Here is a 27,369-nt window from a genome sequence, read left to right on the forward strand (position 1 = left end):
TTTATAGGAGACAGAGAAGAATCAACACTTCTGAGGTGGAAGAGACTTTAGAGTCCCTCCCTGTCATAAAGAAACCCTTGTCAACAAGAAATTGAGCCTGAGACAGTTGGGGGTCATTAGTGGCAGAGCTGGGAGGGGATCAGGCCTCTTGCTTTCCATGCTAATGAACATTTCCCTGGACTGTGCTTTGCTACATTAAATGACTATGCTGGGTGATCATGTCACCCATCTCTGTCCCTTCTGGGTGACCTCTCTTTAAGGATGAGGCTTATTTTGCAGAAGACAGCAAGTTCCCCTCAAAGGGAGCTCTTGGGCCAATAGAGCCAGCTGTGGGTGTCAAGTCTAAACTAACATGTTGTGGACAAGTGTCGTGCATCTTAGGGAGGCTCCTGAAGGTGACCACACACATTTTGGTCTGTGCTTGGCAGGGAGAATCACAGAACAGACAGAGGGGAGGTTAAGTGACCTTTAGCCTGGGGACACAGGTAGCCTGCTGGAAAGGGCCACTTAGGAGACATCGTAGGCCTGGTACTTGGTTGTAGTAGATACTCTTCTGTTTCTCTCCTGGGACAGGTAATAGGTGCGGTTGGCCTCTGGGTAGGTGACCTTGCTGAGCGGGAGCCTGTAGATGGCAGGGTTGTTGGTCGTCAGGAGCAGGAAGGTGAGCGCTGAGAGGCAGAAGGGCCAGGTGCAGGGTGGTAATCCAAACTGGAGGGAGGGGAGACACAAAGAGAAGCCTGAGTTAATGAGGTGCTAGCGCCTGTTTAATCAGCCCTCACCAATGGCCTTTGGTCCTGGGTGGAGGAAGGGGTCCCCGGGGGGCACTGATGAGGGCATGCTTAATTGAAAGCCAATATAAATAAAATCATGACCATGGCACTAGCCTCCCTCATAGCAGGGAGCACTCTCTCCTGCAATGCAGCCCTGGAACTCTAGTGTGGTTACCATGCCACTGTGTGGAAGGTGTGCTTTGTCTTGGGGAGTCTGGCTGGGCCACTCTCCAACTCTAGGAACCGCGACAGTTCTGTGTCTCTTCCCACCAGCTGTTATGGAAGGATTGCCTTTGGCAGACATTTAGAAGTTCAAGACCTTTGTCTTTGGTCACAACTCACTGGACTTGAGATGGGCACCCTACTCAAACACCACTTCCCGTAGGCAGGTGGCTTGGGCTAATGGATCTTTTTTTTTTTTTTTTTGGTAGTGGGGATTGAACTCAGGGGCACTCAACCACTGAGCCCCATCCCCAGCCCTATTTTGTATTTTATTTAGAGACAAGGTCTCCCTGAGTTGCTTAGCGCCTCGCTTTTGCTGAGGCTGGCTTTGAACTTGCGTGGATTCTTTACTTCTGAGAACGTGAACTGAAAGGTACAGAGATAGTGTCCATAGGTCTTATATGAACTGGAGGGACTGGAGAACTGCACAGTGACAGCTGGCCATTGAGAAGCTTCGTGCCACAGAGAAACCCTTCCCAGACAGACGCGACCCAGTGGAGTGGAGTGGAGGAATGATAGCCTTGTCCCTGGGAGCTGGAGACAAGAGCAGCTGCCTCTCCTCTCAAGGGCTCTTCCATCCCCACGTCCCTTCCTCATGATGGTGACAGGATTTTCATTCCCTGAGGTGCCCTGAGGCTTTTGGATGCGTTTCCTCAGTCTTTTGAGATAGCTTGAGTGCATTGCTTGCAAACAGAGAGCCTATACATTCAACTCTGAAGCAGATCAAATCATGTCCCCTCTTCCCCAAATATCATGTTGTTATAAGCAGGAAGAACCTCAGGTGGAACCATGGGAGTGATAATGCCAGTTATGCATATGTGTCAAGATGGCACCATTGGATGGGCATTGGGGGAAGAATAAGAACAGAACAGAAAAGAGGCTGCAGGGATACCCTGAGTGATACACGCTGCTCCATGAGTCTTTCCAAAGCACAAGGTGCACAAGGTGTTCTGGAATGCGTCCCTTGGAGTCCCATGGTGGAAAGGACATTGAGCTTCACATACTCAGATCCAAATCTCAGCTCTGATCACCTTGTGATAATCATTTAATCTTTTTGAGACCTATTTCCTCAATAGTGAACCAGAGATCATAATACCTACTTGGAGAGATGGTGCTTATTGCATAGTAAATGCTCAATAAATGGTCCTCGGGACATAGTCATTACATCAAGCAGATGGCAGGATTGTTGAAGACCCGGGGCTGCATATACATGTGCCCGTTAGAAAGCAAAGGAGTATGGCTCATAAGGGCTCTTCTGAGGAGGGTTGAATGGTCTCATAAATGTCATTCAACATTTTAATACCCTGTTCCTCAACAAGATTGGAAATGACTTCTGGGTAAGTTAATAGCCTGCATGCTTTGGTATCCCTGTCCGTGGTCAGCACAGTGTCTTAAAAACAGGAGGCACCCAGGACATCAGCTTGTTTTCATTTTGAATGTCTAAATTGAGCGCTGTAATCTATAACTCCTCTGCCCACAGAGGTGAAGGCTGATCACCACTGGAAATACCGGTGACCAGGAACCATAGCTTCCTGCTTGGCATCTCTTCTGGCCCCTTGTCCAAGGAAGGCACGTGGGTGAATGGATGGTGCCAGAAAAGGCAGCAGGCATGGAGGTCAGACTGCACCCTCTTGTTGCTCTCAGTGTTTCTGACAGTCCTCTGCAAATCCCCAGATCTAATTTCCCCTGTGCTGGAGGCTGTGACCTTAGGGCTTCATTCATTTGCTATTTCTTGAGCATTTATTATGTGCTGGGTACTGTACTAGGTACATAGATGAAGAGAAGAATAGGATAGGGCCCCTGTTCTGAAGGAGTGCATGGGCTAAAGCTGGAAGATGACCGATATGTGTCAATACTATGTGTCAAGTGTCATAGCCAGAGTGCTCACCGTGCGATAGACCCCAGAGGAAGAACTCAGTCCACTGGGGGAGACATGATAGTATCAGGGAAGGCTAACTCCACTGCTTAGAAAATACTCTCCTAGGTTAAGTTCAAAACACCCATTTTCATTAGAGTTGAAGGAGGAATTTTGATAGCCATGAGCAAAATGTCCTCTCCATCCCACCTGCAGGAGCAACAGGAATTTTCCTGGTTGTTCATATGATATGTCCCTTGAGACCTTATCTAAGAAGAGGAGGCAGCAACTGCATGCTGAGCCCTCAGGAGTATGTGCCGGCCTGGGGCTGGCCAGTAGCTCCTCCTGACCTCACGTACCACCCAATGGGAGCTCAGACAGAAGGGGCCCTGGAGCTGCTGGGCATAGCTGCCCACTCTGGCTTCTCTCTGCTGGTTAATGCTTGACTCTCCCTGTGTCCTGAGGCCTTTGCCAGCAACACCCCCTCACTCCCATGAACTATGCTATTTGCTATGAGCCAAAGATGCACACTGACCCACAAGCCAGGTGGGCAGATGATCTATAGACACTTATAAAAAACAAATAATAAAGATTTAAAAATAGTCCTGAAGAATAAGTACACGAGAAAGGAGTTCGATTTATAAGAGAACACACTTCTAATTGCCCTACAGGAAGCTCCCTGGGCTCACTGACGATGGGATTTGATTGAGCAACAGTTGACATTTGAACTTCTGAGAACCAACTCCTTTCATCTTGTGGGGGTAACAGGGAGCTCTGGGAGTTTCTGCCATTCAGATACAAAGCCCCAGATCTAATTTCCCCTGTGCTGGAGGCTGTGACCTTAGGGCTTCATTCATTTGCTATTTCTTGAGCACTTACTATGTTCTAGGTATGTGGTTGGAGACAAGAGGGAGAATTGGGAAAGGTTTGTGAAGGAGGGTTTTGAACAAGTTTGGGGGAAGCTGAGAGGGGACTGTGGGCACATCTGCAGCCCAGAGATGTTGACTCACCACAGATAACATGTTGGCCAGGGCAGTCCCCAGGTAGGCCGCAAACAGTGCTGGAAGAAAGAACCGTCCATAAATATCCAATAACTATTTCACAGCTTCTCAGGCTCGGTCGACATATTTTCTCTTCATTAATTTTATGCCACTAATGCTATCTCAGATTTAAAAAAAAAAATCACTGAGTTATGTTTCCATTGCTTGGCAGGTTTAAAAGTGTTAAATTCCACGCAAATACCAGTACAGCTAAGTCGGCAGATGAACTTTGTTAAAAAAGGCCAGAATTTGGCTGTTACAGTTCTCTTGGGCCCCACCACCTTGCATTCCAGTAAAGGAACATTTAACAGCATAAACCATAAATGAAAATTTTACTACACAGCAAAGGCAAGCGAGTCCCCGAACTCCCTGCTGGAGTATTTCATGACAAAGCATTAACATAATATGGGCTTCCAGGGAGAAGCTGCATTCTGTCAGCTCTTGGGGCACCAAATGTTGCTGACGGCCTTGACTTCTGGGTGCTGGAGAGGAGGGCCTGACCATGCTGCCCACTGGCCAGAGCCAGGTGCTGCTAAGGGGTGAGAAGTGATGGAAATGAGCTGGCTCTGCCTCTGAGCCCTTCACTTCTCAGCAGAGAACATCCCAATTGTCCCTAGGACACTGACAAGAGCGAACCCATAATAGTCACCGTGTGCCCCCTTAGTAGGAACATCAACCATGTCCCTCAGCATTCCTATGATGGAAACACTATTATTGTCTTTATTTCACAAATGAGAAAACTGAGGCTCAGAGAGCTTTCATAGAGCGACTGTTATGCCGTCTCTGAGTTGGAGGAGTCCCTGTTGTTTGGGGTAGGGTTTCAAGATGGAAGCGAGGAGAGATTAAGAGATGACCTCTATGAGGAGGTCGCAGGCATGCAGTAGTTGCATGCATCACATCTGCCAGTTTCTTTCAGCGGGAACAGGAGGAGCCCAGGCATCCTTTGCATCATTTGAACCCTGGTTAATTAATAGAGGTTACTGACTACTGAGAACCCAGTCAGCACTTTGCGGGGCACTCCCTAGGTGTTGGGAATTACTTTCATTGCTCTCATGAATTATCTGATCTGTTCCAGACAATAGCTCTATGAGGTGGGTACAGTTAGTATCAGGCACTGAGAGTTCAAGGGACTTGCCTAGGACCATACGGCTGACAAGTGACTGAGCCCTGGTCACCTGATTCCAAGGTGGGGCTCTTATCCACTGTGCCTAGCGGCCTCTCAGAGCTGAGGTTAGAAAGAGCAGGGCAGATGGAAGGGTCAGAGGTCAACCCAATGCCACCTGACCCCCAATTATAGGGGAGCCAGAAGGCTGAGTGGGGCTCTGGGCGTGGCTGGTGAAGAGTGGAGGGTGAGGTGGAGGCTGAGGTGGAGGCTGAGGTGGAGACTGAGGTGGAGGCTGAGGCGGTGGCCTGAGAGCCCAACACACCAGATTCAGCTATTGGCCCAGGAGCTGGAGGAGTTATTCTCAGATTTGATATCTTTGATCAAATTTGATTTGTTACCAACAGGAAACTCTCGGAAAACCTTATGTCTGCTCATCTGCGATCGCAGGGCCTGCATTGTGAGGAGGGAGGAGGAAGGATAGTCAGAAGAGAGGGCGGAGGACATGTAGCCCGTCTGGGTTGAAGGGAGGGAGAATTGCCTGTCCTGTGGGACAGATAGAGCAGGCTGCGATGGAAGAGCCTTCCACCTCGCCTGTCTTGTCCCTCTCTGTGTGACTGCAGAAAAGAACCATGACTATTCTGGATCTTTCAGCCCGAAGAGAAAGCGCTGGTTTCAGGAAGGAGTCTGATCCTCTTCAAGGAGCACAGACAGTCTTTACAGACCCCATTTTGGGCAATGTATTTTGCTCCCTTTAGCTTCAGTTCCCCATCTGTGAAGTGGGGGTGGTAATTGGACCCACATGGTTTGAAGTTGTAGTGAAGACTGAATGAGATGACACGTGCCAGCTTTCACAACTGTGGCACATGGACAATCCTTGTTGTGGACGCTAAAATGTGTCTGCGTTGTAGGGTGTTTACCAGCAGCCCTGGCCTCTACCTAGGAGATGCCAGTAGAAATCCCTTCCTTCTCCTAGGTGTGACAAATAAGAATGCCACCAGACATTGCCAATGTCCCCAGGTAAGGGGGAAATCACCCTTGGCTGAGAATCCTGGTGTAACATCTGACATGTTAACCTTTTTGGAGGTTGGAACTCTGGAGAGGTGAGTGAGGTATAAAATTTAAGGTGGCCTTCCAGCTCAGGATCATGGAGACATGTAGACCTCATCCCCTGCAGGACCCTGACAGTGAGCACCTCCTGCAGTTTTGCATTTGAGCTGCCTCATTTGTCACATCCTCATCCTGGCCCTGGTTCTTTGAGGAATTTTTTTTCACCTTCACAAAGTGGAAAAAAACCAACCTCAGAGAGCTGGTGTAGGCTAGCCAGGTGACACTTAAAATGCCTCTTTAGTGCTAAGCTTATTTCGTCAATATGAGCAAATAAAAGTAATTACATAAGTACCTACAGTGCCTGGCTTAACAATGGAGATTTTTGGGGTCACAAAATAATTTTTAAAAGGAAGGAAGAAAAAGACAGCAGCACTAACCCTTCACACCTACTTCAGGGTTCGCCTTCTTCATGTTTGCAGTGACTATCATAAAGTACAAAAGAAAACATATCTTGGGGGCTAGGGTTGTGGCTCAGTGGTGGAGCGCTTGCCTAGCACATGTGAGGCACTGGGTTTGATCCTCAGCACCACACAAAAATAACTAAATAAAAGAAAGATATTGTGTCCATCTACAACTAAAAAATAATAAAAAAGAAAAAAAAGGGAAAAGAAAATATATATACTAATTATATTAAGGAAACAAGTCAATGGTGATATCTGATCCAGAACATCTTCCCCAGAAAAGAATATTTGGGAAGCTTTTGATTGTAAACTTATTCTCTAAGTTAATGGGGATCATATTCCGGAATCTATGCTGTGCTGAAGTGACATCTCTGTTTTAAATCTCTGTTTCAAAAGGAGTTTTATTCGGTTTTCCTTCATAAAACATCAAGAAATAAAAAATGTTCAAGGATGAAAATATAAAAATATGCCAATTGTTAGGGTTAATCTAAGTTCCTGGGGCACTGAGCATGTAACTCAGAGGGATCATCTGAAAGGATTATGATCAATGTTTGGATGTTTAAGTTTCAACGCTGTATGTGATGTAAATCGCCAGATTTCATGTGTAAGGATTAACTTGCTTAAAAGACACTTGTCAGCTCCAATCACTATTCAGGAAATTCGCAGTTCAACAATGAAATAATTCAACAATGAACTAGCCATAACCTCAAAACAAACCTGCCACCATGAGGCTGAAATATTGTGTCCATGGAGAAAATAGTTTTGCATGTAACCATTTGATCCTTCGGCAGCTATTGAAGACAGTTTTAACTAAAAGCCCAGCTATAAAGCAAACAGATCCCCCTATTTATCTTTGGGGAGTTAGCAGAATTTTCACAGGGTGGATCTTTTATGGGGACACTGTCAGAGGTACCTACCACAGGCAATGGCCAGGAGGTGTGTCTGCCAGGTGATGACGTAGAACATGCCTCCGATGGCAATGCACGCCAGAGTGCTGTTGAAGCCACACAGGCCGAAGTAGATGGCATCAAAGGGAGTGGCAATGCTGAGCGCTGGGAGAGAAGGCAGGCGTCAGTACTGAGTCACGGATCCTATGGGGCTCTTGTGCCTGTCCCACACCCACCACACACACACACACACAAGGACTTCTGATTTTATTCAGTGAAACTACATCTAAAACAGAATAAATAGCCACAGGGCTACATGAATTCTAGTGGCTAAGCTGTTAGGAGCTGCAGAGAGCCTCTGATAAAAGACTGAAATCTGATTTAAACAGTCCAGAGAATGTCCTTTTCCTGCCAAAGAGGAAAAGGAAGAAAGAAAGGAAGGAAGGAGGGAAGGGAGGGAGGGAATCGTTTTGCAAACAAATCCAACTCCTTTTTGTCATTGGGGATCTTAAGATTTTGAAAATGCCTAGAGGAAATCTCTCCCAAACTTTAAATTTACACTACGGTGTCAGTGACTGGCACCAGTCTTTCTCAAGGACCACTTTTACCTGGAGGAGCTAGAGGGCGCTGCCACCAATAGTGGAGAAACACAGTGCAGTGGAAGGAGGGGGAATTTGGAATTCTGGGAATGTGCAGGTGTGGCGATAAAGACACACGTCCCTGGTTTCTTTACAGCTGGTTCCAGGCACTAGGGTCCCTATGGCTCATTAACAAGGGAAAGCGATGACACAGACCTGCTAACATCCCCATGGTAGATCCGATTGCTGCGTGTAAGCAAATGAGAGGTGAGGATATGAACAGGGCCACGAGGAAAATGCCTCCAGTCCAGGGGTTATCGCAGCCATACACTTGGCCAATCCCAACGGGGATGGCTCTCAAAAGCTGTGGAGACAGAGTCACATTATTAGGGAAGCCAAAGAGATGCCTTCAACCTTAGCTCCAAGATTCAGCACCAACACATACTGCCACTGGTTTCCAAGGTGACTCAAATAGGTCAACTCGAAGAGGAACACAAGAAGGATCATCTTAACTTTGAGCTCTTGGAACACCCAGGGGTCAGGATGTTGAGTTTCCTTCATTTAGGAAAAGGAGGGTAAGACTCTCATCCTCCTTGTGAAGAGAAACTGAAAAACTTTCACTCGAGGGCATTATTCATTAGCAAAGCAATAGATTTCTGATCAAAACTTACATAATGTTTTTCAAACCAAATAAGATGTCAAGAAGGCTAACTAGAAGATGGGAAGTGTACTTGTGTATTTCCAAGAACCACACGTCTGGGTGTGGTGACATGAGTCTTGTCTGGCTGAACAACGAGACACAGAAGGGGCCTGGAGAAGGTGGCATGTCCGCCATCTGCTTTCTTCGTTGGTTAACCTGGGGTACCCTGTTCTCCAGGTATTTTGAGGTCCAATGGGACTCGAGAGTGACAGAGCATTCAAGAAAGTTGGAAACCTTGTAGGCACTTGCACAGATGCCCTGGAGTCAGAGAAGAGGATACTAGGATGCAGGCTTCCCTGGTGACTGCCACTGGGTCCTTTGTCTTGGAGGGTTTGGCCAAAGGCCCTTGGTACAGGAAAGTGCTGAGTGGAATTGGCTTGGGCCACACTGGCATGTGCTGGGTTTGCCTGCCCCTGGGACAGTAAGCTGGGGAGAAGCAGAATCTTGGGGTGAGTTTGTGTATCTATTATGGCAAGTCTCCTGTCAATCTGAGCCCTCTAGAAGACTCTCCCTGTGGGTGCCAGGGGACAGAGAACTTGCAGCTCATGGGCTTCACACCTAGTGAGAGGATACAGAGAGAGGAGCACAGGCCTAGTGGGCTAACCCTGCAGGCCAGTACCCTGCACTCCAGGATGGAGAACAGGGTAGGAGCTCTGGCATGGCCATGCAGGAGCAAGGGGACAGGTGACAGAGTTTGACACAGAGGCAGTGGTACTGGGCAGTTTGATCCCTGCATAGTTACCACAGCTGAGGAGCCTTTCTAATGGCCATGAGAACAGAGGAACTCAGGGAGGCTCAAACCTGTTGGCAGTTTTAGACCCTTGCTCTGACATTGACCACATATTTTTCAGAAACTGGACTCTAATTAGAATTGTCAAGAAGATCCAATAAATGAATCATTATCATAATTCATTCAGTTAGCCAGAAAGGTGTTTCTTAAAGAATGACCACCACAAATTGGCTCCCCCTGCCTTGAGTTTTGGATTTCTAAATTATGTATACAGGATTCTTCTTTTTTTTTTCATTTCTATAAAGTGATGAAAATATTTTTCCAATTGAAAATGTGGTGCAGAGAATGTAATATCTTAAACTTGCAACTTCTGACATCATCTCATAACACTGCTTGAGTAATTTTGCTTCCAAAAGAACTGAATTGGGAAAATACCACGACTGGGAAATCTGGGGAGCTGAACCCCAACACAGCACCTCTTCTCACCTCTGACCCAAGAAGGTTCTTGGAAAAAACATAACAATCAACAAAATGGGGCTACCACAAAGGTTTCCTTGCTAACTAATGATGCTTCTTAGTGCAAATGGAGGGCTCTTTTGACCCATGTTGTGGAATGTGGAGAGACACCAGGCTTCATTATATCTGAAAGTTCTTTCAACAAGCCCAAGTGGCGTTGTGGTGATGAATGGCCAATAATGAAGTTTCAGGGTGACTGTCAGACTGGGGGGCCTTTTAGCGTAATGGAAAGTAGGAGGCCTCGGGGAAAACGTGCCTGGTTAGATAAGAAGGCTGATGGGCATGTTTCTCAAGCTGATTTAGTGCTTTTAGTGTAGCTTCTTATTCATTATCTTGGCAGACTTCCAGAGGTCAGCATTTTATACAGAATACTTGTTAAAGAGGGAAAAAAAAAACAATTTTGAAAGCTCTGTTATATATAGTTCATATTGGGGGAACACCTGCGCTTTAAAACATGAGCCAGCCTCAAAGAGCAAATGAAATAAGCGCTGGAGGTTATAACTGTGACTTTTTAAGCCAATACATGGTAGCATAATGTGCACATTTTTAATGATTCAATGATATTGAGGGAAGAAAAGACACACTTGCATTAAAATCAGAGTAAAGCATCAAAAATACTTTTTTTTTTTTTTTTTTTGGTGCCCGAGATTAAACCCAGGGTCACTTTACCACTGAGCCACATCCCAAACCCTTCTTTAAACATTTTTAAATTTAGAGACAGGGTCTTGCTAATTTACTTAAAACCTTGCTAAATTGCTGAGGCTGGCTTTGAACTTGCAATCCTCCTGCCTCAGCCCTCTGAGTTGCTGAGATTGTAGGCATGTGCTTCCTACCATGCCCTGCTCACAAATACTTTTCAACAAAGGAAAAAAGAAAAGAACCCAGGCCTGGAGTCAGGGGTCTGGAGTTTGCTCCTTACTAATTTGCTGTGTGATCTCAGGTGGGTCTCCAAACTTGGTCTCCATTCTGCTCTCTGTATTATAACAGGTGGGACCAGAAATAACCCTTTTAGCCCTTAGAAGGAGGCAAGGAGGGTAGGTCATGAGATGTGTGCAAAGCATGTCTTGGATTGCATAACTGTCAGGAATTATCACTCAGGATATTCCTTGTGTGCACAATACACAGATACCACTTTGATATTGAGCTTGTACCGACACTGCCCTTCCTCCTTCCATGACACCTACCAAGGGCACCTGGACCTCCGACCAGGTGATGTTGGGCACAGAGGATGCAGGCTGTAGCAGCATCGTGGGGAAGAAGAGGTTGTAGTGGCCTGTGGCTGCCAGGTACAGGGTCACAGCAATGTTGAAGGGCAGCGTGAAGACTGGCAGGTCCCACTTGCTGAAGATGGTACTCAGCGCACTGGAGAGGATGGGGCTGATGGCAGAAGCACAAGACATGGTGGTCAGGAAGCTGCCTGGCTCCCCCACCGGGCCACGCAGCAGCAGGAGACCCCTGCACCTTCCCAGAGAAAAGCAGCCTGCTGGGGTCCCTCCCGAGCATGACTGGCCCTGGGCCAGGGCCTTCCCTGCGCCTCCTCCCTGTGCAGGGTACAGGAAGGGATGCCCACACTCACCTCCAGAAAGAGGGCTTTCTGGGAGAAGTTTTAAAGGACAGGAGTCTCACTACTTCCTCATACAGCTCCCTCCCCAGGCAGGAGGAGAGAGGACAGGTTGGGGGAGCAGTGGGGAGGGAGTCACAGTCACTTAGTCATTTAGCTAGTGTTTATTGAGTGGCCAAGCTCACTAGCCTCATGGCCAGGGTGCCCAGTATTTTCTGGAGGTGAGAGAGGAGCCTGGTGTTCTGAGGGCTCTGCCCCATGGCTGTCCTTCAGCCTACCCCAGTCGGGGTCCCAGGGACAGAGGAAAGCTGTGGGAGCAGGAGGGAGGAGATTGCCGGAAACTGACAGGCCCCCGTAGTGTGGTTCTTCCCCTGTGTGGGCCTCAGTTCTTGCTCTGGGCTCTGGCAGGGTTAAGCAGAAACCCCATTAGATCTTAACAAAAGAAAAAAGGATGGTAGCTGAGACCTGGTGTATAGGTGACCTATACACTGTGCTGCAGCAGTGTGACCTGTACTGCACTGTGCTGCAGCAGCAGCATGTCAGTCAAGGTTTCCATGGGTGTCTCTGACATGCAAGTTCAACAAAAGGCACTTAAAAACGGAGTTTAGATGGGCAGTCACAGGGTCAAGGTCAAAAGAACAGTGGCCTTTGGATTTGAACCCATGACCTCAGAACGGACTTACCAAGACATGGACATGACGATGACAGGGAGCAGAAGCCACCAGTAATAGTTGCCTTTGTCTGAGAACACTGCCATCAGCAGCCCCACCAGCACTCCGTTGTAGCCATGGAGTCCTGCTGCAATTGCTGACCTGGGGACAAATGGGGCTGGTGAAGTGGAGGTTTTCCCAGGCTATTTATTTATTTATTTATTTATTTTGGTATCGGGGATTGACTGCCCAAAACCTTGGGACCCCTTGCCAACTGGACGTCGTCTCTAGGTTGTCCTTCCTGCACTTAACCACTGAGCCACATCCCCAGCCCTTTTTAATATTTTTATTTAGAGAAAGGGTCTTGCTAAGTTGCTGCAGTTGGCTTTGAATCTGTGATCCTCCTGCCTCAGCCTCCCGAGCTGCTGGGATTACAGGTGTGCGTTACCACTCCTGGCTCCCAGGGCCTTTTCCTGCCACATGCTTCATAGGCCATCATTATGGGAGTGACTGGGTGAGGACACAGCCCTATCACCCCTGCATTTTTCTCTAGAAAAATGTGTATGTCCCTAGGAAATATTGCCTTCAGCTACCAGTGCTCTTATTCTGAGGGGTTTCTGAGCTGAGGGGTGAGAAGGGGTCCTCTCGAAGGAGTGCCCTCTTGGTCTTACACTTGGACCCTGGGTCTCTGGGGACTTACCTGTCCTGGCTCAGGATGAGGGCTGTCAAGGTGGACACAATGGTGCCCAGGCAACCCGAGATGGCCCACCAGGGGTTCTGGATGAAGAGGCCAAGGACAATGAGGATGCCGCTGAGGGGGTTGTTCACGAACATCACCTGAGACGTGCCCCGGAGCACCCAGTCCAGAAACTGGAACACTGGGGATTTGTCTGAAACAGAATAGGGAGGGACTTGGCAAAGGCTCGGTGTGGAGGTCCCGGGCGAGGCCTGGTGGCCAGGCCCAGGGAGTGTGGGATCTCCCTGAAAATCCAAAGTGGGCATCTAGGGAGCCAGCCACCTGCTGTCACCTGCCACAGAAGAGTGTCAAAGGAGAACCTGGGAGAGCATTGACTGCCCAAAACCTCGGGACCCCTTGCCAACTGGACGTCGTCTCTAGGTTGTCCTTCCTGCGGTGGGGATTAGGTCCCCTGTGTGGTCTGTGCCTCCCATAAGAGTGGCATAAAGTTTCCAGAAAAACTCTCATGCTTCATAGAGGGTGCCACACCCAGGAGCTGAGCTCAGGGGCATTGCCGGAGAGAATCTATTGACCTGGGAGACAGTTCTCCTGTACGTCAGCCAGAAGGCATTTTTCTAGAATGCTGCTAACTCCCTAGGATCCCAGCACTACAAATGTTTATCTGAGTGGGACATTTGGGAGCGCAGGACTATGCCATTTAGAAATGAGAGTTTGCACATGTAACTGTACCTGTACTTACATCCTAAGAGACTATGTAACAGCAAATTCCTAGCTCTCCTGGAAGACCCTGGATAGAGCTCATTCTAGTCTACAGAAACACCTCCTCAGCTCCCACCATGCCAGTGCATTTCCAGGGGTGGCCAAGGTGACCTTTTAGGTGTAGATCTAGGGCTGCTCTCACAAAACTGTACCTTTAAGTCTCTCTCCGCATTCCTTCATCTCTCCCGTGATGTAGCTGAGGGCTTTGCTGACCCTCTTCCTGCTGGCGGCCATGGAGCTTTGGATCCAGGAAGTCCTGGACGTGCTGGTTTCTACCTTAATCTCGGAGCTCTCCTCCATGGTGTTCAGATCCTGCCCAGGGAAAAGAGAGGGGCAAGAGCCTCCTACCACCTGTGGTTTTCACACTGACGTTGGTGGTCCTCAGGGACCTGTTTCTTTTGTTTGACAGGCCACCTCATTTAATGAGGGACGAGAGGACACTTTCATCCTCATTTGTGGTAGAGGGCTCAGACATACAGAGATTCTTATTTGCAAAGGTCAAGGTCAAACAGTAGGGTTAAGGTTAAACACAGATGTGTAGAATTTTAAATATACCATACTCTTTCTAGAAGAAATCGTTTTCACTTCTGCATGTCTACTCTTTAAAATTGAACTGACCATGAATATAAAGGTATGAATTTGAATAGGTGAAGATTCCATTTTTGAAAATTGGCATGATCTTATTTCCTAAATTCTTGATTTAGAGGAAACCTGATAAGAGATAATTCAAATAAAAGGAATATGAAAGTTCACAAAGCAAACCGTGACCATTTTATCTAAATGTCCCTACATTTCTGAAAATATGAATTTCAAGAAAAGTTTGCCTAAATCAGAAAACCTCCTTGACAGACCTCAGCTCCCCAATCTGCTACAGGCTGTGTGACTGGAAGGCGCTGTCCCCGATTTGGGACACCCTGTACTCACAAGCAGCTCAATGGTGGGCTTCCGGTATGGATAGGGAAATGGCTCTTTGGCTTGTCTCTCCTGGTGTTCGCTTTTTCCAAACACTGAAGAAGGAAGGAAAGAGAATCATCAGTTCGGGCACCTCAGCAGTACTTTAGTACAAGGCTCGAGTTAGACTCTTGGGCATATTGTACCTTCCTTTACTGGTCTTAGGCCCATTTGGGTCCTCCCTTTGGGAAAAAATTTACATGTTCATGTAAACAGGATGTTTTACAAGGAATATAGGGAGTTCAGAGGAGTATCGGGAGTTCACTGACCCTTGATGAAGAAGCCCCAATGTAGCTCGACTCCTATGTTCATTAAATGAGGGAACAGGAGCCCCGAGGGATATGACTTTCCTGTGACCCCTGAAACCAGAGTTCTTTCTCCTGCGCCACAAGTCAGTGCAAGAGGAAGGGACTGGATGGGGTTGCCGTCCTTCACTTGTTCCTTATGAAGCAGTAGGCTGCCTTGGCCATGAAGGATCTGGGTTTGAAATTGACTCTGACTCTCCTCAGCTGGCTGATTTCAGGCTGATTGGTCTTTGGTTTTCTCTGTCTCTCTCTCTCTCTCTTTCTCTCTTATTCTCTATTTTTTGATGTTTGTCTCTGAATTTTAGGCATTTTAATAGATGGCAATTGCTGTTTGGATCAGGATAAGATATCTATGTAGATATCATATACACTTTTGTGTATACTTTTAATTCTAGAAAACTCTTGTAATGTGACTCTAAACATTTTTGATTATTGAGGACAGCTTATTTTTGCGGATGACCAATTTCAGTAGGGTTTTAGGCACCCTGAATGATGGCCCTTGCAAGTTTCCGTCTTGGTGCTATGGCTCCCTCTTGTGGTCAAGTGTGAGAATGGCAGGCTGGATGCTGCCCTCTCGGTATTTTTGAGACTGCATTGGTGGTTGCCAGTCTGTACTCCTGAGACTTCTGGGTGTAAAGGAAGGGATGCGTCAAAGGGACTGTGTTCCCACTTTTGAAGGAGCAGGGGCTGAAAATACCAGTGTGGCTGGGAAGTTATGCCACGAAGTTTTGAAAGGAGGAACAGAGAGAAGTTCTATAACTCAGATCATGTGTGATCTCTTGATGAACCCACCGCTTCTGTCTGGAGATTCCTCTGCCTGCCATTCTGTGGAATTCCCAAGCACTCCATCTCCAAGCTCCTCTGCATGAGACCCCACTCTACCATGCCCCCAGCTCACCATCCCAAGAGATATTAGGAAGGAAGCTGTTGACCTTTTGAGACAATGCTCTTTCACACCATGTCAGAGGCCCCTGTCAAAGACACACTAAAGGGCTTGGGGGCCCTTCAGTTTTCCGCAATTCTCTCTCCACCTTGTAAATCTTCCTATAACCTCCCCAGGCCCATTTCTCTGGCCTTGCTGACTTCTGGTGTGCAAGGGTGAGATTAGATGAATTGGAGGAAGGAAATACTGATGCATCTTCAGGGAGGCATGTGTTGTGAGGGGGGAACTATCTGCAGAGTCATCTCTACCCCCTGCAGTGCCTCTGGCCAGCTTTGAAACCCTGGGCAATCTGCTCCCCTCTCTGGGGGTTGGGTGAAGTTGGATTGGCTCTCTGACTTTCCACTAGGTTATTCCACACTGTAGCTGATCTCTCCAGACTCCCCCTGTTTACCAGAACCTGCCTCATCTTCCAGGTCTCTGGCTTCTTCACCTGCTCAGCTTTGGCTGCTCCCCCGGCCCCCTCCTCGCCATTCCCCTCTACCTGTTCCCTTGGCCTTGGTATTCCCACCACTGTCTCAGATGAGGCCTTTTCAAGTATAATCTCCCAGACCAGTGGTTTTTGAATTGGTGGTAAATTAGAATCTCATAAAGAGCTCTAAAAGACCCAGGCCAGCCCAGCTACTCCTCAGATGAATTAAATTAAAGCTTTGGGGATGGGATACAGGGGATTGCCACATGCAGCCAGGCTGAGACCCCTGGCCTAGCCCTGTGTTAGCCCACAGCCTGGCCCGTAGGCAGGGTGTGTTCAGACCAAGGAAAATGGTGGCTTTGGTCAGTGGTCACATAAAAAGAATGAACCTGACCTTCATGGGTCTCCCCACCACCCTGGGAAGCAGGTACTGTCACTGCCCCTGTTTTATTAGAGATGAGGAAGCCAGGGACTGCACACGAGGGGGAGAGTGCTCACACCTTTGCTCCTCCTCCGAATGGACGACCACTCGATGTGGAACACGCTCCTGTGCCTGGGGAGCACAGCCTCAGAGCCCTCTTCCGCCTTTGGGCCTGGTGGTGGTGACTGCTCCCCACTGCCACCTAGCCAGGGGCGAAAAGAGACAGGTCAGCACCTCATTTGGTCCATACCCCTGAGCGCCAAGCAGAGAGCCAGGAAAAACCACACCCAGAAGCTGGGAAGTAGAGTGTGACAGTCTAATCCAGAGTAGTGACAGTCTTTGTATAAAGCACTCCACTGACTGCACGTGGTCCAGAGGCTGCCCAGAGAAGTGGAAAACGTTCACATGGCTACATTTGCACACTGAACTCACTTGGCCCACCTTGAAATGGATAGGTGGGCGTTGATATTGCCAAAAGATGGAAAATGCACTCTTACCACTAGGAACAGATTTTTCAAGGCATGGTCTGAGAACTCACAGCATGGAATCACCTGGGTGCTTTGTTAAAGTGCATGTGCCTAGGCCTGCTCAAGGTCCGTTTACTGGAATATTTGGTGATTCCTAGGGCATGCAAGTTTAACACACTTTGTTAGAGATTCTTTAGTATACCAGAATCACATTCTCCAGTAGCTGCCTGGGAGAGTGGAAAACATTGACACTATTACATTTGCACATTTTCTAAGTGAACACAGTTGGCTCTTTCAATGGTACCTTGAAACACACAGGATAGAAAATGATATTGCCAAAAGATGAAAAATTGAGGCTAAAGATGATTTCTCTTCCTCCTCCTCCCCCTCATCCTTGTCGTCCTCCTCCTCCTCCTCCTCCTCCTCCTTCTTCTTTTTTTTTGGTATGGTAAATTGAGCTTAGGGACACATGAGCACTGAGTATTCTGTAGCAACCTACAAATGGGGACTCTTTCCTTTTCTCTGCATCTTCAACGCCCAGTCTGGTTCATGGTCCAACTTCATGGACATCACTAGGGAGCTTGCCAGGAATGTCTCATCCCCAACCTGCTGGGTTGAAATCTGCTTTCAAGCAAGAAACCCTGCTGATTTGGAGGTACATGGAAATCTGAAAACACTGGTCTCCATCACACTGTTCTAGGGACAACTTTATTTATTTATTTATTTATTTATTTATTTTAGTTGTAGTTGGACACCATACCTTTATTTCACTTATTTATTTTTATGTGGTGCTGTGGATCGAACCCAGGTCTCGCACGTGCGAGGCGAGTACTGTACTCCTGAGCCACCACCCCAGCCCCTGTAGGTACAACTTTAACAAAGCTCAGAAAACAGGAGGAACAAAACCTCAAGAGTCTGTGGGTATGCATGAACAAAGAATGAGGCCTTGCTTAGTCTTTTAGATTGAAAGGTAACAAAAGACTGTCCCTTCCCTCTGGCTCAAGGTGGAGAAGCAGTTACTGTTAGGCATCCTGTGCGTGGGTCAGCCTTCAGCCTCATCCCAAGCTGGGGAGTGGAAGTCAACTCTGCACCGCAGAGACACCCGGAAGTCAGCTTGCCCCCAGACACCTCTGCAGACAGGGTTCATGCAGGCTGAGAATGGAAGGGGCATCCTTGCACCACCTGACAAAGCAGGGTGTTCTCCCATAATGTCAATCCCCGGCACACATCTGTCAGACTGGGAGGGCATCTCTGTTGGACCATTGCTTCTTGTTCCTCGTATAACGAGGCTGGCCACCCAGCCATCTCCTTGGCAGAGCTATATTTTAACCTTAGCATCATAAACACAGAATTGAAGGGAATTTAGGGATCACAGCCCGCCTCCCCTGTCTAAGGAAATCAACTCTCCAGGACACACAGCTCATTAATCTCGGCAGATCTTCGAATCGAATCAGGTCTCTTGATGCTCAGCTTGCTGCTCTCTCCACCCAGGGCTGGCTGCACGGTGCAGCACAGACCTGTCTACCTTCCTTTTTACCCTGGGACCTGGTCCTGGATATCAGAGGGCACAACACATGCTGCCTATGAGCCTGTGTTATTTTTCATATGTACAAAGAGGGTCCTTCAGTTTAACAAACCAAAGCAACATTTATCCAAAAGTCTTGTCAATCCAAAGGGAAAATTGCCGGTTGTTAAGATACCCTAGATTTTGTTCACTGAGTTATATACTAGCAGAGGTAGGGCGAGCTGGGCTTGCTGGCCGAGGTGCGGGTGAGGCTGAGCTTATCCATCAGGCAGGGCTTACATAAAGCAGAGCACGTACCCCCCACCCTAAAGAACCCTCCCCCACCATAATTAAGCTGCTTCTCTTGTCAGAAAGACTTTTACAAGACTGTCAACAGGATTTCACAGGAGTTCTGCAGAGAGCTCAAATGTGGCTTGAAGCTTCCTCTTTCTTGTAAATGCCAGGTTTGTAGACAAAACGTGTGAAACCTCTCTCTAGCCTAAGAATATGGGACAAAGAGTAACTGTTATGTTCCCACCCACTCCCACTGTCCTGTAACTATCCCACTGAGTAGAAATCTAAAAGAATTTCCAGACTTGGGATCCAGAGATTTTTAGGAATCAGCCCCTCTGGACCATTGCAGCTTAAATAAACCTGCTTCCCGAGAATTCCTCTGGCATCTAGCCTCATCTGTCCTACATCATACAGGTGGCTGCAGAAGCCTGGTGGCTCAGCCTCTGTCCCCCTGGTCTGCATATTTAGTAGCTCCGATTCTGTGCCTGCTCAGAACCCAGAAGCCATGAAACAAAACAACATAAAAATAAAACCTCAGCCAAACAAACACTAAGAGGCACCTTTGTCATATGGGTGATATTGAAGTGCTGGGCTGCAGCCCTTCGGGCTGTGTCTGGGAGGGTTGAGATTGAGAGGTGGGAACAAATGCCACAAAGAAGATTGGAGATGAAATAACCAGCTTCCCAAGGCTGGCAAACCCTTAAAGTGAAGGTGATAGCAATTTACTGCTGGCCTCTGGGACAAATTCTCAAGACTTTCATAATGGATAAAGGCAATTTCAAGAATATTATGAGCATGTCTATCAAAAGTTCTAGAAATGAGATGTATCATTGGTGTGGTGGGGAAAAAAAGAAAACAACACTGACTGAGAACCAGAAGTCACTAATTTTTGCTTGGCCTTTTGCAAGTCATGTGACCTCACAGTTTCCTCAAGTGCAGGCATGCCATTCTCCCTGGAAACTGTGCTCAGGCTTTGTCGGGCTGACCTTGCAAATCCTACCTGTGAATGAGACAGACATCTCAGAGGCATACCTGCCATTTCTTTTTCATTCTGTAATAAAATGAGATAATGCTTGCAAAATGCTCTGGGAAATAATTTGGCAGTGAGTCTCCCTTGGGGACCTCTTTAGGGAGGACAAACTCCCCTCAGATGGCACTGGAAGGATCCATCCTCTGTCTCAGGCTCCTGGTATTTTACACCTACCTGTGCTGCCCTTTACCTAGCTGAGGGTTAATTGTTTGTTCCCGACTGTCACCTTTATAGGGTGGTGAGTCCTTGACAGCCAGGATCATACTAACTTCCGTTAGCATCCCTGGTACTTATCAGGTATACCTTAGGCACTCAGAAGTGTTGTTGAATCTGCAAATTTTAATTTCTGAATAGTAGAGTCGTTGGGTACCCCAGTGTATGAATACTGTTTTAAAAATAATATTTCTTATGGCAAATGTTAAATGATTGATAAATATTGAAATAGAGGTGGAAGTCTTTTGGAGGTTGACAGAATGTATAGTGGAGTTGTGTAGGTTTTGGAAGTTGTAGGATGAGGGATGACTATTTTGAATCAATTGGATAAAAGGATGGAAGTTTATAGATGGTGGAGGATAAAGTGGTCCTATAAGAGGGGCTGGAAGAACTCAGTTAATGAGAGAGAAGAAAACAGGTCAAGGAAGATGGAGATCTGGCTTGATGCAATTTGTTTCGATCACCAGATATTCCATGGATGTATTCCATCTAGCCGTGAAGCCCAAGACTGCTTGCAGGTGGGGCTGGGCCTCTATCCCAAGTGTAAATTTTGTTCACACCAGGTGCTCAATAAGTGCTTTTCTCATGTCTCCCCTCTCCCAAACATCAGACACACACAGAAACTAGAACTCAAGTGGCCTGGTTCAGTAAACAGATGTGGGCCCCCAGGATACTGACCATCCTGTTTCTCTGCTCCTTGGACATGGCTACACAGGTGCTGTGGCACTCAGGGGTGTAGCTCTGTTCTCAGTAACCTGAAGGTCACCTCAGTGGCCGAGTTGCTCCCTGGCATGACACTTAGTGCAGGAAACGGCCCGTCTTCCCTCCTTCAACAGGTTCATGAAGTGTTCCTATGCAAGTAGCTTCATGACAGGGGCCATTCAGGACCACTTTAGGGGCATGGTCTCTGCCCTCCAGGACTGTCTTCCTCCTGTGTTTTAACAGCAAGCCTCCCGTGATGCTTTCTCCCATTGACTCAGAAGGAGAGAACAGTCTGAGCTGCACTGATTGGTTTCAGAAACGCCTTCTCTGGGGAACAGTGGTCCCCAAGAGCTCCTGCCTCTACTGACCCCTAAAGCACAGGAGATTCCAGCCTTTCAAATTATCAGTGGTAAAAAAAGATTCTACGGAAGAGCCCACCTGTGAAATCAAATTTTGAGGCTTATTACAATTTTTTTGAAGTAACAAAACACACCTGAACCCTATTTGATGTCTTTCAGAGGAGGAAAATGATCTGGTCTGCCTTTCTAAAATCAACCCCAAAAGGCCAACGCTTACATACCTTCTACAGGTTGTCTTTCAGGTTTGGATCAGGGTTCGCCCTCTCCTGGAGGCGCATCAGTGCTGGCCATGCATCACACGCAGTATCGACACATGGAGCATCTGCAATCTACCATTGAGTTGTGTTTGTCATCCGCCCCTGCTCCCTGGGCCTCTTATTCCCTCACTCTGCTGTTTGGGGACACACCCACACACTACAGGGCAATTTCCTAGCTGCAACGTCAATGATTTTTTTTTTTTTGAGGTAACACATCAATATAGTTTGATTTTTCCTACAAAATGTTCTACATGATTATGCTTTGGCCACAATTAGGGCAGATGTTTCCCTATGTGGAATTCGAGCTTTGCACTAGAGCATGTAATTTCCAGGACTAGCCCAAAGCTAGTGCAAAGCTCTCATACACACACACACACACACACACACACACACAAAGAAATGGATGCTTGTGACCTCTTTTTCTGTATTTAGTTGATAGTTTGGAGGATAACTATCAGAAGCATGGACTTCTGATTCTCTAGTCCAGCCCTCTGCTTTTATGGATTGGGAAACTGAGGCCTAGAGCATGGAGTGACTTGCTTGTGGTCACACAGCTATTGACAAGGCCAGGAGGAAGTGTTATATAGGTCTGCTCTGTCTTTTGCCTCGTAGTCTTAAGATTTATTTTCCTAAACATTACTTCCCATGAGGGTTTTATTTTTGGTCTGTCAGTTAATTCTGCTTTCGAGTGCAAGGGCTCAATAGCATATTCTAGAATTTATTTTTCTAGAACTGTAGTCCCATTTCCTCAAGTAAAACCCCACATTCTGCCTGCACCTTCCTAATAGAACTGGATGGAGGTGGGTTGAGAGCAGGCGAGGTAAAGAGGAAGACCTGGCCTATAGGAACATTTGGAGATAAATTGTTTGGAAACTCCAGCTTCTTAGGTACCTGATTTTTAAAATTTTTTAGGAAGGTGAGACAGGAGTCACCATAACTGTAAAATAAGCCTCACACTTGATGATTTCAACTTGTTCTCTGCTCCTTCCCTGCCCAGCTCCCAGCTGACCTATGGAATTGCCTGGATTTATTTCTTTTGGTGTCTTTGATTTACTTCATGGGAAAGACATTAATAATCATAAAGGAGTTGAAATCTCAATTAGCTTCACAATACTTTAAGACAACCTCATAAATGAAATTAAAGAGAGTCCAAAGAGCACCCCATCTGTAACTGGGGTGGGTTCCTGACCCATCTTCTAGAATGGCTTTGCACTCTCTGCTTTGCACCAGACCATGCCCTCACAACTGCATGCCCACATTACCAGTCTCCCTGATTTTGGTCTTTCTCCTTTCAACCCATTCTGGTTCTTCTATTGCTTGATCATGTCTTTATGTCACTTTCTTACTCAATAATCCGCATAGTTCCCTGTTGCCAAGAGCATAATGCTCCAACACCTCTGCTGGACTTTGCAGATGTTCCACAATATGGTGAACTTCACCATCTTTTCTTCCAACATGCGTCCTACTGGGCCCATGCTGACTTGTTCACTGCTCTCTGTGCTTCCTCCTCTTTCCTCTTGCCTAAGTTCTAGGTATGCTTCATCATCTGGGTCATGTTCTACTCCCCCAGAAAGCTATCCCTGACTTGCTGGCCCACATGAATCCACTTTCTCCGATTGCCCATGGTGTGGGGAAAGTACTCTAGATAGCACCTGTGCAAGTGCACAGTAGCGTTTTATACTGATAGTTGCCACACACATGAAAAGTACTCCATAAATACTTTCCAACCTACAGAAATCACTTTGCAATACATGTTTTTCCTTAACCAAATGATCTGAATATCCAGGCTTTGGCAGAAGGAAACTGAGGCCCAGAGAGGAGTGGCTTACCTAAGACTACCTAACTAGTTAGTGATGAAACCAGGTTTCAACCTCCTGATTTAATTCTTTATTCCTGCAAATAGGTGTTTTACTGATAGTTGGAGGTTTCTAAATAATAGCAATGGGTTTGTGACTTTTTAAATTAAGAAAATTATGAAATAATTCATATTTCAAGAGGAGTAACAAAAGTTGCACAAAATCATAAACACTCATGTGTCATCACTTTTGTGACACCCATGAAAAGGTCAAGGAAAATTCTGGGCCATTGTATGTTAGTTTTTTTTTCTTGTGGAAACATTTCCATACTCTGTCTCCTGCAATTCTTTTCTGTACCCTCCCCTCATTTTCTGTGGTAGACATAGCTATTTGGGTACAGAGCTTTTTTCCACTAAGTTTAGATGCAGCCTAAGAATCCTTTTTAACCCAGTTATCCATAAAACCAATACCAATCAGCCAGATTTGACACTTAAGAGTAAACTTAAGTTCTCTCCCAGCCTCACAGAAGGTTGTAGATTTCACACACATTTGAGAGAAGGGGTACATAGAAGCCAGGGTTTTGAGCACAAGCAGAGCCGCAGACATAGCCAAGCCTTACAGGATGGCTTTTGCCAGCAAGTGTGCCAAGGCTCATATCACCAGCTGCCTGTCTTGGAGGAGGTCACCAACCTTATAGGCTATCCACTTTTGACTCAGATAACTTCAATATCATGCAATGTTGCTTCTTATGGCCTGCATCTGTCTTCCAGAAACATCTTCCCAGTAGCTACACAGAATAAGTCTATGGTAATCTCAGATGGGTATGTGAGGGGGGTACCGAGGACTTCGGTTGTGAGGAGCTGTGAGGTGAAGATGTGCGTGGAGACTAATTGGTCCTGTTCTTCTGCAGAAGGCATATAGGACCTAAGGAGACAAGCCAGGGACAAGGAGCAGTGCTCAGCTCTGGAAGCAGCAGGTAGTGAGTCCTTGCAGAACATTTTCAATGCTACCTCATTAGCCAGAAGTTACTTCCCAGAGGCTCAACCCAATGCAGCACAGCCCTGGGAGCCATACTGGTGATGTCAGAGCTGGGGGTCATAGCCTGTGGGAAGGGTGACAAATGCTATAAAGCCCTTCCAGTGGGCAAGTGGGGGGGGATAGAAGGCTGGTAAATTGGCCTGGTTTCATCACCATCTGAGCATGTAGCACCCAGGGTTGCATGTTAGGATCATGGACTTTTGCTCAGGCTCTTTAGTCCCCTGGACACATCTCTGGCTAGCCGTGGTTTTCTCATCTATAAAATACAGGGTTTAAGCTACAAATACTCAAGAGCCATTCCATCTCCAAGTTTCCAAGACCTATCTTCTGTCTGGATTTCTTAGTGAGCTTCTCACTCCATGACAGTCTTTCCCAGATGCAGTTCAACGGAAGAAAGAGTTAAAACATTTCCTTTGAAATGCCCGATGTTGCTGTTGGCTGGGGATCTATGGGGTCCATTTCTTTTCCCCAGCATCTCTTACCTGGGCTCCTTTGGGTTTCCTGTACAGGGCTGGAGGAATCTAGACCATCAGGACGCGGGAAGAAGCTTCTTTCCAAATGGGCAGCATCTGTGGTCCTCAGCTCCAGGTGCTGTGATTTCTCCTAAACTCAAACTTCCTCACTTCCCTGAGCCCTCCAGGCATCCTCTTGCTGACTTTCTGTAAACTCACCAATGTGCATCCCCTAAACCCATTCTGGTTAAGTCTGCCAGTTAGGGAAGGGCACTATGGAGGAGGAGTAGGAACAGGAGGGACAAATGCCCCTTCTGCAACACTCCCTCACTCTCTGGCTTTCCTGCCAAAAGATGACTTCCTAAGCCCCCAAGGGAAGGTGAGCACCAGCTACCATGGTTCCCAGCTGGGGGACCAGGCAGCTTTCCTTTAAAGGGCAGAGCTGGGATGTCTAGTAGCCTCCCTGCTGTCTTGAGGTGTCACCTCTTCTCATTAGAATTCTAGCTCTAGCATTTGCCTTTAAAGCAATTATCTAAGTGTTGTCTCCTCTGGGGGCCAATTTGCCTTCCAACCTCAATAAGCTCCTTTAATTCCCCGTCCAGGAGGGGTGCAGACTGGGGAGCAGTTTTAGCATCAGCGTCTCCATGGAAATTTTTGCACAGCCTATGCTAGATCTTGTCTTTCTGGTTCTATGGAAATTTTCAGATCTTTCCTCCTAACTCTTGCCGACTGGGGCCGGGAGGGCTCTGCGGGACCCTCTCACAGCAAGAAGGGCATGACCTAACCCCTGTGTCAAGAAAGAACTCTGAGGTCTATATATTATGAAAGCAGGCCCTCCCAAGTCCCATGAGGCCATGCGGTCTGGTGGGCTGGAGTTTGGGGAGGGGGCCCAATCCAAACATGCTTTGTTTGGCTAGTATGATGGGTCATCAATCCCAGACTGACGTACCACCCCACCCCCAAATATACACTCAGAGGTGGAGTGTGGGCCCTACTCAGGATGAGAAACAGAACCTCACACTGAGGAAATTAGCTACACCTGAGTAGACAGACTCCCCCGCTGACGTCAAAGGTCCCCGTCCCACAGCACCAGGTGTTTCGGAACTGCTGAAGAGGGGTCCTGCTTAGGGAAGTGCTTTGGAGGCAGGAGAGGGTAGGAGCATCCAGGAGGCCCTTGCATTCCAGGGAGAGGCGGAGTGTGCAAGAGCAGGTGGTTCCCAGCACAGGGCCCTTCCTGGGTGTGCTGGCTCAGGGCCTTGGCATTCTGCGGACAACGCAAGCCTTCACCTTTTCTTTGTCCCCCGTCACTTAGTCTCTTGGCTCAGGCCCTGATGCTAGCCCCTTGCCATCTTTCTCTGGCCTCTTCTAAGGGCTCCTGAACTTCTTGTAGTGAGCTCACTCTGGCTCCCTGAGCATCCACCTACCCAAACATAACAGACAGATGCCACTTGGGAAGAATATGGAACCAAGCTGAAAAGGACATGATGTCCCCTGGAGAAGCCATCTAGGAAGCTCATCATGAGTCCTGAGCTGAAAGGAACCATAGCTCCTAGGAGTGTAGTGTCTGTCATACACATTGGCACATGAGACCCAGGGCAGAGTAATTCAGCGCTTCCCGGGCAGCAAAAAGCTGAGATGGAAACTTGTTCCCTGTGGGTTGTTCCAAAGCCTGGAACCCAGGTATTGAGGACTATCTAAGAGATCTGTTTGTGCAAGAGACTCTTTCCTCAAAGGCTCAGTCAACCAGAATTCACTTCAGAATGATGTTTTCTTCACAATGCTACATTTCTGACCTTGTGGAGGGAGAATAATGAAACGAATTCCCAGAGTTAACTCAGGGCAGGCAGATTCCTCCAGGGGAACGGGCCAAGGTCCTGTGGAGAGAACCAATCCCAAGCTTGTAAAATGCAAGCAAATTGCTGCTTCTTTGGGCGCCAGCAGCCCCTGTGGCTGTAGCAGGGAACTGGGGGCTCTTAGTTACCAATGCGCAAAGAGTTAAAAAGGACTTGTCACTCTCCCACCCCCTCCTTGGGGCCTTAGAATTTCTAGTTCCACAAGAGGTAGAAGGGGTCCCTATGGGTCCCTCTATCTGCTCTGAATGGCTAGAGGCGAGAAAAACCAGGCAAGTCAAAAAAATCTCACATAAAATGTGAATACCTTTAAAGCTGCCAAGTGAGACTGCGGTTTATTGAGTAGAAATCATGCCCACACTGAAACTTTCATTCCCCACCTGGTTTTATGTGATAGCTGTCCCCAGGCCCTCACAACCTTTAGGGCCTAAGAGAACAAAGCTGAGACTCACACAGGGACCATGAACAAACTGGGGCACATCCGTTTGATGCAGCCACAGACACAGGCCAGGAGGACCAAGTGATGGTCAGAGCTTAGAGGATGGACAGGAAGAAGAACCCTCCAGAGGGGAGACGGTCGGGGAGGAGCAGGTCAAGGCAGAAGGGCCAGCTGAGTGACACTGGTCCTCCAGTTTGTATCTACACAAGCAACCATGCTGAGCATTTTGGTAAATGGCTAACTGGTCAAGCTCTAGGAAAAGCTGTAAATGTAAATGTACATTTTCAACTTTTGTCTCCATGAGTTTTCTTCACCTTAGAGATTTTCCACCTTATTCCTTGGCAGGAGCTCAGAGCCACAG

At 47.3% G+C, this 27,369-nt stretch overlaps 1 protein-coding gene across 1 annotated transcript in view; it reads right to left on the reverse strand.

The window, feature by feature from the left end:
- Positions 1-507: 507 nt before the first annotated feature.
- Positions 508-27,369, reverse strand: part of Slc14a2 (solute carrier family 14 member 2) — a 44,938-nt gene continuing 18,076 nt past the window's right edge. Inside the window, exons 10-19 of the mRNA XM_026398610.2 lie at positions 16,687-16,809; positions 14,503-14,585; positions 13,731-13,890; positions 12,823-13,012; positions 12,156-12,284; positions 11,096-11,288; positions 8,182-8,329; positions 7,418-7,552; positions 3,858-3,907; positions 508-708 (exon numbers count right to left, since the gene is read on the reverse strand). Coding sequence (XP_026254395.2) covers positions 508-708; positions 3,858-3,907; positions 7,418-7,552; positions 8,182-8,329; positions 11,096-11,288; positions 12,156-12,284; positions 12,823-13,012; positions 13,731-13,890; positions 14,503-14,585; positions 16,687-16,809 — 1,412 coding nt within the window. The remainder of the gene's footprint in view (positions 709-3,857; positions 3,908-7,417; positions 7,553-8,181; positions 8,330-11,095; positions 11,289-12,155; positions 12,285-12,822; positions 13,013-13,730; positions 13,891-14,502; positions 14,586-16,686; positions 16,810-27,369) is intronic.

The sequence above is a fragment of the Urocitellus parryii genome, chromosome 13 (genome assembly GCF_045843805.1).
Source record: "Urocitellus parryii isolate mUroPar1 chromosome 13, mUroPar1.hap1, whole genome shotgun sequence".
NCBI classification, from domain to species: domain Eukaryota; kingdom Metazoa; phylum Chordata; class Mammalia; order Rodentia; family Sciuridae; genus Urocitellus; species Urocitellus parryii.